The sequence below is a fragment of the Arctopsyche grandis genome, chromosome 9 (genome assembly GCF_051622035.1).
Source record: "Arctopsyche grandis isolate Sample6627 chromosome 9, ASM5162203v2, whole genome shotgun sequence".
Classification (NCBI taxonomy): Eukaryota; Metazoa; Arthropoda; class Insecta; order Trichoptera; family Hydropsychidae; genus Arctopsyche; species Arctopsyche grandis.
In genome coordinates this window covers 12,889,968-12,905,192 of record NC_135363.1, presented here as the reverse complement: position 1 = coordinate 12,905,192, position 15,225 = coordinate 12,889,968, and the positions used below count along the sequence as shown (strand labels likewise).

At 32.5% G+C, this 15,225-nt stretch overlaps 3 protein-coding genes across 4 annotated transcripts; 1 reads left to right on the top strand and 2 right to left on the bottom strand.

Moving 5' to 3' along the window:
- Positions 1–4,587: 4,587 nt before the first annotated feature.
- On the bottom strand, positions 4,588–5,709 carry RpL30 (ribosomal protein L30). The gene is made up of 4 exons (XM_077437310.1): positions 5,619–5,709; positions 5,480–5,532; positions 5,220–5,365; positions 4,588–4,864 (listed from the first exon to the last, which is right to left on the bottom strand). Exons 2-4 carry the CDS (start codon positions 5,498–5,500, stop codon positions 4,678–4,680), a joined length of 354 nt encoding a protein of 117 aa, XP_077293436.1. The 5' UTR covers positions 5,501–5,532; positions 5,619–5,709; the 3' UTR covers positions 4,588–4,677.
- Positions 5,710–7,629: 1,920 nt separating this feature from the next.
- RpL8 (ribosomal protein L8) lies at positions 7,630–9,703 on the top strand. 2 transcript variants are annotated; one of them, XM_077438001.1, is made up of 6 exons: positions 7,630–7,897; positions 8,388–8,535; positions 8,612–8,768; positions 8,847–9,050; positions 9,216–9,374; positions 9,457–9,703. In XM_077438001.1, the coding sequence occupies exons 2-6, from the start codon at positions 8,398–8,400 to the stop codon at positions 9,570–9,572; spliced, it is 774 nt and encodes a 257-aa protein (XP_077294127.1). In that variant the 5' UTR covers positions 7,630–7,897; positions 8,388–8,397; the 3' UTR covers positions 9,573–9,703. The 2 variants fall into 2 exon arrangements, with proteins under 2 accessions (XP_077294127.1, XP_077294128.1); XM_077438002.1 differs by having other exon boundaries at positions 7,874–7,983.
- Positions 9,700–14,377, bottom strand: LOC143916758 (uncharacterized). The gene is made up of 9 exons (XM_077438000.1): positions 13,923–14,377; positions 13,717–13,784; positions 13,476–13,643; positions 12,564–13,391; positions 11,616–12,490; positions 11,365–11,545; positions 10,661–11,264; positions 10,189–10,591; positions 9,700–10,114 (listed from the first exon to the last, which is right to left on the bottom strand). Exons 1-9 carry the CDS (start codon positions 14,035–14,037, stop codon positions 9,790–9,792), a joined length of 3,567 nt encoding a protein of 1,188 aa, XP_077294126.1. The 5' UTR covers positions 14,038–14,377; the 3' UTR covers positions 9,700–9,789.
- Positions 14,378–15,225: the final 848 nt, after the last annotated feature.

Below are 15,225 nucleotides of genomic sequence, written 5' to 3'. Positions count from 1 at the left end.
ATTAATCAAAATATATGTACATATGAGCCGTCCAGTTTCAAAACCAGATAAGTCAGTTTTTAGAAATTTTTCAGGAACAAGGAAAAACTTATAACTAGCTTAATTTTTATTTTTATTTTTTGAAATATTTTATATAAACATAGATGTTTACATCCTTGACTGTATTTTCACTTTTGACCAATAACTACGAGACTTATCTGATTTTGAAACAAACCTTGACTTTAGCTAAGTAATTCAATAGGATGTAAATTGCTTTGAACTTTCTTACTTGGCCAACATATGGATTCGTATTTTGACCTAACAAAAATAACATAAAATGAAAATTGAAAAAAATGGATCTATCTGGTTTTGAAACTAGACGGCTCATATGTAGTGATAGGACCAATTCTATTTAAAAAAAAAGGAGTCGGAACACTTTTTATTAGAGAAAACTATATTTAAATATCATTTAATAAAAAATTAAAATAGATTTTCCTATGCCACGGAGCGAATATAAAATTAATTATAATTTATCTTAATTTAAAAAAAAGCAAAAATGTTAAAAAAAAAAGGTGCCAAGACGCCTTAACACTACAAAAGACGCCTTGGGTAGTACTCAATTTAAAAATATATCATCATCATCATTTACAGCCATTCGCCATGCACTACTGGATGAAGGCCTCTCCAACACGCTTCCATTCGTCTCTATTTTGCGCAACTCTCATCCATCTGATCCCACACATTTTTCTGATTCCATCCGCCTGTGGCCTTCCTCGCCCCTTTTACATTCTCTCGAGTACCGTTCGAGTACCAAATATGGCATTGAAATATAATTCAGATGAACGAATTGAATATTATATAAAAGCGACTAATGAAATTGCGGGCGTCAAAAACTTTTACTCGTGTGAGTTGGAGCCATTAAGCAGACATTAAGCAAACCTCCAAATTACAATCAAATAAGTATAGGCAACAATTCAAATGGTCAGTATTTTCTACGAAAACTTAGTGATAATAGTGTACTACATACATAGGGTAGCCATACGTCCCGTATATACGGGACATGTCCCGTATTACAATTTGTCCCGTATTTGTCCCGTTTTCTCCCTAAACTTTTCTCCAAAAACAGACTGTCGATTTCTTTAAAACTGCTGTGGAATACATTGATAAGTGGTCCCAATCATTCAAAAAATGTAATGCTTTCGATTGGATGACTCTCAAGCAAGTTCCTGAATGGGGGGGAAATAGAACGAACCGTTGAATATTTGCAAGTAAGGAACATCGATGTTGGAAACAATGAGCTTCTTTTCAACTAGTTCGTATATTTAAAAGATTATTTAAATAAAAATAATACCAACGAAAACTGGGAGACAACGCTGAAATTGAGTATGGAAGAGAAATGGCTGAAGTATCTTAGAGATACCAAGCATATTGAACAGAAGTCATGTTTAATAAAACTATGTCATGTGGAGAGAATATTTTCCCCGATGCCAATGTGGAGAGAATATTTTCCCCGATTTCAACACAATGTTCGGATGAAAGAAATAAGCTGGCAGTTGAGACAGTTGAGGCAATTTTGGTTTGCCAGTATAATTTTAAAATGACAAATTTTAACATCATGTAAAAGAGGAAAACGATTTAATTAAAAAAAGTTAAATAAGTTAAAAGTTAAAAAAGACTAATTTTTTAAAATAAACTATTACCTACCTACTTTTCCATATTTTATTTATGTAGCACTTAAATGTCCCATATCATTGCTTGACAATTATGGCCACCCTATACATACATTAATATTAATATATACGCTATCACTAAGCCAGCAGTTTGGCTTAGTGATAGCGTATATATTTAGCATCACTGAGGTCATAGGTTCGTGTCCTCGCCACTGCTGGTTAGATTTGGGGGTTTTGTGACTCCAAATCGATCGTTTCTCTATCAGAGTTTGCCAATTTTATCTGATCATTGCTGAAACGGTTCCTGAAAATTGGTATTAAATCTAATTTGTATTAATTATACACAGTAATCTGAAAATCCATAGATGTCACTATGATTATTATTTCTGATTAATTGTTATATTCTATATATTCTGATTGTATATGTATGTATTACTGTATTTCTGATTTCTGATTGTTTATGTATTTCATTAACGAACACCCGTCGCATTGGAGCAAATCTGTAATGGCGAGTGTGTATTGATTTGTGACAATAAAATAAAATAAAATAAACATATGTATATACATATGTAAATAAAAATGAATGGTCAGTAAATCGCTTATTATTAAGGTGACCAACTTTTTTACAATGAAAAGGAAGACACAAATAAATTGATAAAAAAAAATATCTTAAATAAAAGAATATTGCAGAACACATTGGTATTTTTCTTTGCGAGGAATGGAAATGTATTTTTCAATTGATTGTTGAAATGGAATTTCGACAATAAACGACCACTTTTTTGATTTCTCCATCTCTTAAATGAAATTTGATATTGAAAATAAAATATAGAGTAACAAGAACGATACAAGCACATTGTAAATAAATGAAATTAATTATTAAAACTGAAACTTAATACAAGCGAATAAACTCCACTAAATTTGAAATTTAAATTATTTTATACTTCCGTTAACTGGATTGTATAAACTTTTAAATAAAATTTTACATATTTGGAAATAATTTCTATAAATAATGAATTAATACAACTTGGATTGAGCTTCGAATACCGAGATTTACAGATTAGGCTTCAAATATCGAAAAGGAAGACACTTTTCGAGAGAAGACATTACTTACAAAAGGACTGTTCTCTCTAAAGGAGGACGGCTAGTCACCTTATTATTGTTTCAAGTATTCTTTGATAGACAGAAGTCAAGCAGTGAGACTGATAATATAACTAACTGATCAAATCAAACGAAGTTACTAAATAAATACAGTCTAATGTAAATATGTCATCATCATCATTTACATCATTCACTATCCACTGCCAAATGAAAGCTTCTCCAATACGCTTCTTTAGTCTCTAATTTGCGCAACTCTCACCCCCTCAAACATTTTTCTAATTTCATCCATCTTTTTTCCTTGCAGCCTTCCTTTCCCCCTTTTACAAATATGTATGTATGTACGTATGTACTCAATACTCATATAGTACTATATATCGTCTACAGACATAATAAAATAGTTCGCAAATTCAAATAAACCATATCAAAAGGGTTACTTACTTTAAATATAAAGGTAGCGAAAGACGTTTCAGTCAGCCATGAATAATCTAACTTAAGTTCATTTGTTATTTTCAAATCAACTAGCAACGTTTAATTTGAAAATTGAATTTTCAAAATGAATATTTTACCAAAAATATAACATTTTGTATTAGCTGAAACTGAATCAATTTAGAAATTATATTCAAGTGCCCCTTTAGAACCTAAAATTGGCAACAATCGCTTTAACAGCTTACATCAGAACAAATTTAGGCTGGTTACCTTGCTAACCACCATTCAAATCAACATAATGTATTTTATATATTATGTTGTATTATATTTCAATTCTAGTTGGAAATGTCGATCATTTGAATTCTGACCATTGACGGAGATATAACAAACTCAGGTTAGCCATAGATATACAACATACATAGATGAAGCATTGCAAACAAATTTTCCTGGAGAAAGCAGACCAAACGAGGTGCGGGGAGTTAAATGCGCAAGGGAACGTATGAAAAAAATGGAAGGAAGACAAAAATGACCAGCTAGCTTCCAAGAGATTGTACTCCTGAAAAGGGAAACACGTTTCAGGCCACATCTGTTATTGTACATCTCTATGTAGATCAGTGCTACTCTAACATTTTCAGTTGGCGGACCAGCATATATTTTTCAGTAATTCTCACGGACCACCATCATATTTTTAAATTGTCATATTAGGCTCCTCTCCTCCTTCGTGAATAGCAATCTTTTAAAAACACGAATCTTCCATGATTTTAGTCTTCGTTTCCACCTATCCGCATTGTCTGCTATTGCAAATCAAGATGACATTCTTCCTTGCATGGAAAAATTTCATTCAAAATCCAAAAAAATATGCTAGCTTGCCTACTCAGTTTATATTTTGAAATAGTTCTGACATAAGTTATTGGTTTTGTTGTAGAAATTTAGCGATCTCATCCCTGAGCTGAAATACTCTCTTCAGTACTTGACACCCGTTGACAACCAACATATGGCAGCATGTGATAATAATTGTTCTTAATTAGCGCCCATATCTCGGAATAGTACCCTAAATAATCTCAAGTTTGCAGGGCTTGTCTTTATATAATGGATGAGATGATACAACGTTGTCATAAGCTAGTTTTAATTTTTTAATGACGTATTTGTCCGCAGACCGGCTACTGCCGGTGCATGGACCAGTACTGGGTCGCAAACCAGAGTTTGAGTAGCACTGATGTAGATTAGACCAAAGAATAACAAGTCATAAAACGTTGATTGAAACAGGTGATAGATCAATATCATGAAGCAAACCCACATTGAATTCTGTTCAGTGTCAAGTCAATTGATAAATAACTTATAACAAATCTCTTTCAAATGTTAAAAGTTAATTAAATTCGCAAAATTGAAAATGGCCATAACTATAAATTTTGTTCTGTGGTACACATATTTTGTTCAAATAAAATAAAACAAGTTAACATTAGATTTTTACAGGTTTATTTTACTTAAAAAATACAAATAAAATTTAAGCGGTTTGGGCTGTGTCTTTCTTTTCCAGCGATCTGATGATGTCTGAATCTCCTGGATCAGTGATCGACATTGTGCACACTCGGTAGTATTTACCGCAAGCTGTGCCGAGTTCGATGTTGTTGCCAGTGTAGTGATGGACTCCGGTTCTTGCCAACATAGCGTAGTATTCAATCTCAGATTTCCTATAAATTTAAATTAAACATGAGACTTGCAAATCGGAAAGCTTTTTAGTATATACTATCAAGTTTTATTTAATATTCTTTTGAGATACAAACCAAATGAATATTTAATGTGTATAAATACTACTACTTTACATACAGAAAGTGTGTGAAATTACACTCACATTCAATGAGGCAGTCCACACACGGTTACACTGACTACTCCATAGGTTTCCCGTAAACATTCTCTTGAGAGAGAATTCGTATAAGGAAACCATACTTCTTAGTCATGTGACTCCGTATGCTTCCCCTATAAAGTAATAACAAGGCAAAATGCCTGTAACAAAAGTTGGGAAACTCTACTTCTTAGTAGTCTCACCTTAGAGGAGGTGTGTTGTTGGCGATGATGACCAACTTTGCCTTTCCTTGGCGCAAGGTTTTGAGGGTCTGTTTGTATCCGAGGAAATATTTTCCAGATTTAATGACCATGGCCAATCTGGAGTTGATGGATTCCTTATCCTTTTTCTGAAATTTAAATAAGTATACATGAGGTGGTGCACTAAAGATAGATAGGAAAATGTACAGTATGGAAGTGAGGTTAAGTTCGGGCACGTGTCACTAGTGGGCTGAATTAGTTACCTCTTTCTTTGGTGCGACCATCTTGACGAGGGAGTGTGAAAGTCGACGACAAACTGGAAATAAGAAAGCTTATTGTTAGCCGAATCGAACGAATGCCGATGGAAAAGCAACGAATAGAAGACGCTGGGAGCGTACGTACCGACACGAGGGCGAGCACACCGGCAAAGGAAGAGGCAGAGCTCACGTTTGCCAATCTATTCTACACGTCGTCATACCAACATACAAAAATTATATTACTGAAAAAAATTAAGTGACACATACAATTATTTATTTATTTATTTATTTATTTATTTGGAAAATTTACAGTTTATTAAGTTACATAGATTGATAGTAAAAAAATATAATTATGTTAAGTAAACCATTAATAATTTTCACATATAGGTAAAAAAAAGAAAAGCTCAAACATTTAAAATAAGAAACAAAAATGATAATAGAGTAAGATAGTTAAAGAAAACAAAAAAAGAAAAAAAAAATAGAAATGACAGTATAATAAAAATATCAAAATAATATGATAAAAATTATGAAATAATAAAAAAAATATAATATATAACAAAAAACAAAAAGACAAAATAAATACATCAAAATAAAAATTCATAATCACAATCGTAAATTTTCATTAAAATTAATCATCGAAAAACAAATTTGCAATAATTACTCTAGCTTGTATAGCATTAATATTAAATAAGTCAAACATAGAAATTGTTAAGATTAGTGTGTTGACGGTGGAGCTTGCACGCCAGATGAATGAGCTTCTTCCATAATTAGAAAAAGTATTAGGTATGTAAAGGAGCTCATTACATCTAGTCATTCTATTTGGTACACGCAATGATAGTCTGCTCAATAATTGAGGACAGTCGATCGAGCCGTTAAGGATGTTCAAAATTGTTGAGATGTCAGCTATCTCCCTTCTTTTGACAAGAGGAAGTAGATGCTGACACCTACAAGCATCTTCATAGGAAGTATAGGTTAATCCAAAACGGCTACTGACGTACCTCAAGAATCTCTTCTGAATGCGCTCCAATCTGTCTCTTGCACCAGAGTACTCTGGGTTCCAAACTTGGGATGCAAACTCAACAATACTTCTTACGTATGCACAATATAGTATTTTGTATGATTTTATAGAAGTAAAGCATTTGGAGGACCGGATGACGAACCCGAGGGCCTTCGACGCTCGAGCTACAACATTGTCAATATGTTTACTAAAGGATAGATCAGAGTTTAAAAAAAATTTATGTACATACCTACTTAATTAAATGCTAAAATGCCAATAAACAATAATAGATTTTTACCTTTGTAATGTTACACAAATAAATGTGATTATTTATTTCATAATTATTTTAGTTTTACATCATTTATGATTTTCAATAGGTTTTGAATCATTTTTAAACAAAAAACAAAATAACAACTAAGATCATATATTATTTCATATTAATCTAGTAGGTAGATTATATTTTTAAATAAACCTGTACATCAATCCTGCTTACGTCTTCATTACATTTTTTTTTTTGTTTGTTGGTGGAAAATTGTATGTTGGTGGAAAAGTTGGTTTTAGTATGTTGAAAATTGTGGAAAATTGTGCATGTCATAGGCTACGTCCACACTACCGATATCTACACCCGATATTTACGAATTTTTCCATAACCATTTCCTAAATAGCAACTACAAGTTGCAATATGGGAACTGGATATGGAAAATTCGAAAATATCGGTAGTGTGGATATAGCCATATGATACAAATTTTGCATTATTCATTATTTTGGAAAGTATTTTACAAAAATGATCTTTTTAAAAAATATATTCATTTGAAGGGACATTAGATTTCAATTATACTGTTTTTGATATAAAGATAAATAGCATTTGAATGTAATTTGTATGTGGAAATATGTGTTCGAAAAACATTTTAACCTGCCAACGAATCATTTTATTAATTATATTTAATTAAAGACATTATATTTCTGATATTCTCAAAAACATGTCTACAAATATTTAATATACATACATATGTACGTGATGTTTTTAAATAGTACAAAACACTAGCCTCCTCCCCTCAATAAAAAATACTTTGCGACCCCCGATATACCTAAAGATTACTTTTCAGCTATTCAAAAAGATTAAAAAGACCTGCCGTACATGTTTCAAACTTAAAACCTTACAACTGTAGTAAATAATCATATAAATTTATAAAAATATATTGGATTACGTCGTGTTACAAAAAATCAAACTCCAACTCATTATTATTTTTAATTTATGAGATATTGGATAAATATCACAGCGTTGTTCGAACAATATTGAGCGTAAAATACAAAATATAACAAAAATCAACGCAAAACCATAGACAAACGTGATCGACGGATCAACCATGTGGTGTTGTCAAAAACGCGCTACCAACGCACTCTCTTTGTTGTCTGTGGTCCGCACGGTACGTCAACTGATCGGCTGCGGCCCGCTAATCTCACTTTATTTATATTTTTCACAACCATCGAGCCCCCAATTGTTAATTTACCGGTACTGAAACCCACTATCTTCATTATCCGAGCAATATTTTGTTTCCGGGGCCCCCCTGAAAGTTTCTTCCAGACTTAACCCACAACCCACGTCTGCTCACACTTGCCGTTTTTTTTGATAAAACGGCAAGTCGCATGCCTGTTTTGAAATCTTCGTGACCTTTTAAGCGGTACTAATTACACACAAATTGAGCTGGTCTCCGACTAGGGCGCAAACTTTGATTGTCGATTGGCCCGGCACGAGACATAACCTTAAAGCCACTGTCAAATATCTAATATACTTATAACCATAACCTTGTATTTCAGTACCGAAATTTTTCATGGTTTTAAGAATTCAATAATTACACAAAACTTGAATGTAAGTTGCGACACGTTTATTTGAACATTGTTGATTTTAATTTTCAGACTTTTCAAAATGGGTCGTGTGATCCGGGCGCAGCGTAAAGGTGCGGGCTCTGTATTCGTTGCCCATACAAAGAAACGTAAGGGGGCACCAAAACTCCGTTCCCTCGACTATGCCGAACGTCATGGTTACATCAAGGGTGTCGTCAAGGTACTTGAAACTATCAATTGTCCAATTATTCAAAATAGATTGTGAGAATTTTCGATACAATGTTCATATTTCGTAGGACATCATTCACGACCCAGGTAGAGGAGCACCTCTAGCCGTCGTTCACTTTAGAGATCCTTACAAGTTCAAGACACGTAAGGAACTTTTCATTGCCCCCGAAGGAATGTACACCGGACAATTCTTGTACTGTGGCAAAAAAGCAACTCTCCAAATCGGTCAGTATTTTGATCTCATTTATTCACGTTTAACTCCGTATATTTTATTTTACATATAAATTTATTTTATGTTTCTAGGAAATGTTATGCCTGTTGGAACGATGCCTGAAGGTACAATCGTTTGCAATCTAGAAGAAAAGACTGGTGACCGAGGCCGATTGGCCCGTGCTTCCGGTAACTACGCTACAGTTATCGCTCACAACCCCGAAACCTCCAAAACTCGCATCAAGTTGCCCTCAGGAGCCAAGAAAGTCATGCCATCCAACAACAGGGCTATGGTTGGTAAGTAATCACTTCAAAAATTCAATAATATAGTATTACATGATGAACTCCTTACCTACTCTGAGTATTGCGTTGAACGATTGAAAAATTATCTGAAATTTTAATGAACTTCGAATTATTTTTTATCAATTCTCATTTAAACTAATTAATGGTTTTAATGTTTAGGTGTCGTTGCTGGTGGTGGTCGTGTTGACAAACCAGTGTTGAAGGCTGGACGTGCCTATCACAAATACAAGGTTAAGCGTAACTGCTGGCCTAAGGTTCGTGGTGTTGCTATGAACCCCGTTGAGCATCCTCACGGAGGTGGTAACCATCAACATATTGGTAAGTTCATTCTAACTTTTTGCATTTATATCTGAGGCTAATTTATGACTTGTTATTGACTGTTTCACTTTTCAAATTTTAGGTAAGGCATCTACCGTCAAGCGAGGTACTTCCGCTGGTCGTAAGATCGGTCTTATCGCTGCCAGAAGAACCGGTAGGATCAGAGGAGGAAAGGGAGACGCTGTCAAGGACGAATAGGCTAATAATGAAGCTTGAAGATTTCTTTTGTATACTACACCATCATTTTTACATAAGAAACATCAATTGCAGTTTAATACTATCTCCAAACTGTCAGCTTATTTTAAAATAAAATAACATAATTTTTATTACTGAAATTGTTTTATTTATTTTTTTACGCCTTATTGTTTAACGAGTCATTGGAAATGAATTTACAATTATACGCTATTTATGGAAACTATTTTGCATTTATGAGTTCATCTAAACTCCAGTCTGATAATTCTATATCACTCTCGATTCTGTTTTTATGAGTTGCTCTGGGTGCTGGTACTGGAAGTTTATTTGTAGTAACAGTAAAGTCTAGTTCCTTGAGATTTTTATGAGAGTTCTGCACTGTACTGGCTTGAAACATTGCTTCAACACTTCCGAGTGGTGGTTTGATCTCACTACGGCTCCCCAATTGAGATTGAATAAGCTTTGAAATCTCCGCTATCTTGGGACTCTGTTTAGTGCTCAAATTTATTACATCATCCACATTAGTTGCATCATCTTGAAAATCGTCACTGCAAAAAATCAACATTTTAATAACGAATAATTTATATTCTAAAATTTGTCATAAGATAGTGAAGTAGCATACTCCGAAATATTCCAATCATTGGATACTATTTTGGTAGAATCTTCTTGGGTACTTGGTTGTGTAATAGTATATGTTGAGTTGGTAGAACTCGGTGGCTTGACTTCGTTGGCATCCAAATCAAACAATACTTTCTTCTTTGTTAGTGATCCTGCAGAAGCGACACTCTTCAAAACACCTTTTGGAGATATTAAAGTTGTCTTCGTACTCACATTGTCTTCAGACATTGCTTTCCTCGGTGGAAAGCTTTTAATATTATCCAATGTGTCATCCCCTGTATCAGTTTCGCTCAATGACATACTGTCATCCAATATGGTACTACTTATATTTGTTTCCGATTTAGAAAATCGTCCTGTACTATGTAACTGCACATTAGATTCCACAATTGTAGCTTTTGATACCTCGACTAAATAAAAAACAATATTTTTTAAATGATCGAGCAAATAATTTTATTGTATGGCAAATAATTTTATACCTGTTTTGATGGGGGATTGGTTTTTAATTAGATTCGTGGTTGGTTTTCGTATTGGTGACTTCAATAAATTCTCAATTGATTTTGATGGTGTGTGAGCAATTGCCGTGGTGACGATTACTTCACTTGTAGGCTTATTCGGATCTGAATATTCCGATTCTTCATCGGAAGATGATGCATCGCTGGATCCAGTGCTTGTTTCTGATTTCTCATCCTTGGTTTCAATTGTATCTTGCATTATGTTAGGGTTCTTATCCTGTGAGTCGAGCATAGCTAATATTGATTTAGCACTCAGTTTATTCGGTGTGGAAGTAATAGCTTCTGTGGACTTTTGGAATTCGTTTAACCGACTATTTTGTGTAAGTCTAGTTTTCATCGGTAGAGTGCTGTCTAAATCTGATTTCAGATTTTCTCTGGATCGAACAATGTTCAAAGCTTTATTTTTTACATTGCTAAAAATTGATCCCATTACTCTGAAAGGACTGTTGGGTTTACTAAGTTCAACAGCAGACGATGTCGACGTTCTCTCACTCATGTCCAACTGCTTAAGCTTTTCATCCAAATTTTTCATAATGGTTTTTCTATTTTTGCTATATCCACGATATTGCTAAAAGTTAAAACAAATATGTAATAATCAGCATTACATAAAATTTCAATTTTGATGTCTATACATGAATTTATATTATAATCAATTAAAAATAACTTACTTTTGACATTAATTGTTGTTTGTGTTGCATAAATTTAACGGCTTTCTTAAAATCTTCAGATGAAATACCCTTTTCTTTTGATTTAACTCCAATGTGTTGCAGTCTTTTTTTAACTAACAGTTGAAGATCTTTCTTTACGGCTTTTGTCAAATTTGGTTTCTGAGCCAAAACTTTCTCCCAGCTAAAAGTATTAAAGTTGCATAATATATTATTTTTATATTTAATTTTGATTTTACCTGCAATATCCATACCTATTCGCAGTACTTGGACTAAGATTTGTAGTTCTTTGTTTTTTTGTTGGTTTCATTCGTATTTTCTTAGTAATATTTCCAGATATGCTTTCGCTATCAGAAGTGCTAGTTATATGTTTATTTTTTATTTCTTTTTCAATATTAGAGGCAAAATTTTTATTGTCTTTCACTTGATCAATTGATTGCGATTTTTTTAATGTCTGATTTTTATTCCTTAGTGGACTTTTTCTTATATTTTCTTGTTTTGCTTCTGTAAATAATTGTTTTGCTGATACAGATTTCTTCAAATTAGCTTGATGACGAGTTTTAGAATTGATGTCATCTTTCTTTACAGCTGCGAATTCTGTGTCAACACTAGTGTCGCTTGAAAAATGATTTACAATTTCTTTGGTTCTATTGTTTAACGAACTGCTACTTCTAACTAATTTTTCAGCTGCACTATTAACTACTAAATTGAGGCTTCTTACATCCTCATTAGAAGTGTGAATATTATCTTCATAAGGTGGTAGAGTTTCTTGACTTTCAACTAAAAGTAAATTTTGTCTTTTCTCGCCACGGTAATGCATATTTTTTGAAAAGTGTTGATACTGCTCTACCATTTCTGAGAGTGTTTTATTTGTTTCATTTATAGTATCTAACTTGTGCGATTGGATATCGAGAGCTTGACGTTGACTTTTTAGATTTTTTTCCAAGTCATCGATTTTAATTTTATATTGCTGTTGAATAGCTTCAGATTCACTGGTATTTATTGTGATATTTCTTTTTAATTCTTCTATTGTGCTAGTGTATTGTTCTTCTAAAGATTGTAATTTTACTTTCCAAATTTTTTCTTGTCCTTCCAATTGGGATGTCAGTTCTGATTCAGTTGACACTGCCTGTAACAAAATTATGGCATAAATTTAATGAATCAATATACATACATATGTATTTAAATTGAAAGAATTTGACCTTTTTATCCAACTGTTCTTTTAAAAATCTTACTTCCTCTTCCTGCTTTCGTAATGCAGTAGTAATATTTAATAATTTTTCAGTATTGTCATCAATATTCTCATTCTTCACGGTGGAATCTTTTATATCTTCTGTCATCTTATTCATGCTATCCAAAAGTTGAGCTTTTAAAATTTCTATTTCTGACATGTACTTATTCTGTTCTTCCTTTCTCCATTCTTCAAACATCTCTTTTGTGACATTATTGTTTACAATGGTTTCCGAAATGCTTGATTTATTTTCTGTGCTTCCCACGACGATAATTTGACTTTTCTCGTTAGATTCAGTTTCTTCTTTTTGAATCTCATTATTTTCCACTTTGTTAATCGGATTGAAAAATTCATCAAAATGTCGTTTTTCAGCAATGCTAAGTCTTTCCCTCATATCCTTTATCTCCTGATGTAAATTCTCTGTCATAATTTTATACTCACTCTCCTGATGAAATCCACTAGATTGTACAAGTTCTCCTACATTTTCTCCAGTTAAAACATTATTTTTATCAAGTCGTGAGTTGCCATTTAAATGTCTTCGTGTAACATGAGATTGTAAGAAAAATTGATTGAGAAATAACTTCTCACAGTGTGTACATTTGTACAGAGCAGCCAAATTTTGTTCGCCAACACTCAACGTCGTATTAGAACTTCCATTGAGAACCAAATTCTTTAAAAATTCCGAAATTTCATCGTATTTATGTTGACCTGCAGACTTATGTCGCTTGCGAACCTTATTTTGAAGCTTTCTTATTTCATCTTCTTTGCTGTTTAATTGCTTTTTTAAATACTCTTTCTCCTAACACACACAAAAAAAAAATTTAAGATAAATTTTATTTATACTGATACTCAATATACATACATACATGACGACTAAACATACTTCTCTTAATTGTTTCATATCTTCTTTCGATGAAGAAATTATTACATCCAATTGCCTCCGGCATTGTAACAGATATTCAACTGATAATTGAGCTAATCGAAAAAGCTTCACAAAACCACTGTCTAAAATTCTCAAATCAAACTCTGTATCTAATTGACAGTTCAATACCTTTAAATTGCGACAAGAAAATTTTATCATATTGTGTAATTGAAATTATACTGAAAACCACAACAATTTTTACCTCATATGTGTGATCATCAATTGTTCGGAAATCCCTTTCAAGAACCAATCTCTCAACATCGATGGCCCCTGATAACATAAACAAGTTTATCACAGATATACATAGATGTTTAATTTTCATACAAGATAAGCAAAAACTACAAACTGGTCTACATATGTTTATAGACCACTCGCCAAATATATGTAGGTCAAAACAATTTTACTCACTGATTTCATTCCAATCGATGCGCGTATTAGTTTTCCAGGCGTCAAATATGAAACCAGACTCTCTAATTAATTTCGGGAAGTCATTATTATAATTGTGAGGGTTCGTAGGTATCATTTTTCGCGATATTCTCTACACGAACACTAGTGGCGTCTCCCAATAAACATAAATGTGAAGTGTTTGCATTAGCAACGCTTGACGTCATTGTTTCCCTTAGCAACGCATCGCTTGTACTGTGGCTAAATTTATAGCATTTTTATTTTATTTCAACTTGTAAATTTCATTCATGACAAATATGTATGTACCAACATTTTTCAGGTATAATATTTAATTTTACTCCAACATATGTAGGTATATAAAATAAGTAAGATTAATTGATAGCATTTTGGTACTATGTAAGTATAATTTATCTTTTTTTTAATATGCATCATTTTCAGCAATATTGGTAATACTTTGTGTACGCTTTTGGATATAATTAATCAAAATTAGTGGCCATGGTCAAAATATTGCTTAAGATTTTTCCATTGGTAACGAAATTTTTTTTGATTTTTAAATGCTTTTTATTATTACGAAATTATGTTCACAACACATCTTATATATATTTTAATAGCTACTGATCTACTGATCATTTTCTATTTTACAATTCAATTTAATTTGATTAGTAATCATAGTATTATATTATTCTAATGTTAATCTACAGCATAATAGGAAAAAGAGCTCAAAAACCTATTTACAATCCTTATAAATGCTCATAATACATCTAATACATAATATTAATTAAAGACTCACTAAAGTCGATGACCTAAAGCAGATTGTGTTTAGTCAATCTGTGTTTATACCTGAAGGGTATAGACAATTTGTTGTAGTCACCGAGACTCTTCACAAGTGTGTTAGAATGGTTATTAGTGATTCTGTCATAGAATCTACTGGTTAGTTTGTTAGTTATGTCTGTAACAAACGGAATATTATATATGGCATGCAGTTTTTTCAAGTTAGTATATATGGGTGTATTAAAAATTATTTTTAGGGATTTATTTTGTATTACTTGGAGCTTGGAAAGGTTAGTATTCAAGGCGTTATTCCATACAGGTGAAGCTTAGGTTAATAATGGTAATATGAGCGCGCAATATAATTTTATTTTATTTTGAGTTGATAGAGAACTATGGCGATTAAATTTAACGAAATTTAAACCTTGGTATTCGGCAAGGAAAACGCATAGCAAAATTTAAAATATTGCAAGTGTTTGCACTAAGATAATATGAAAATATTTCTATCAATTCTCATTGAAAATTTTATATAGTATAA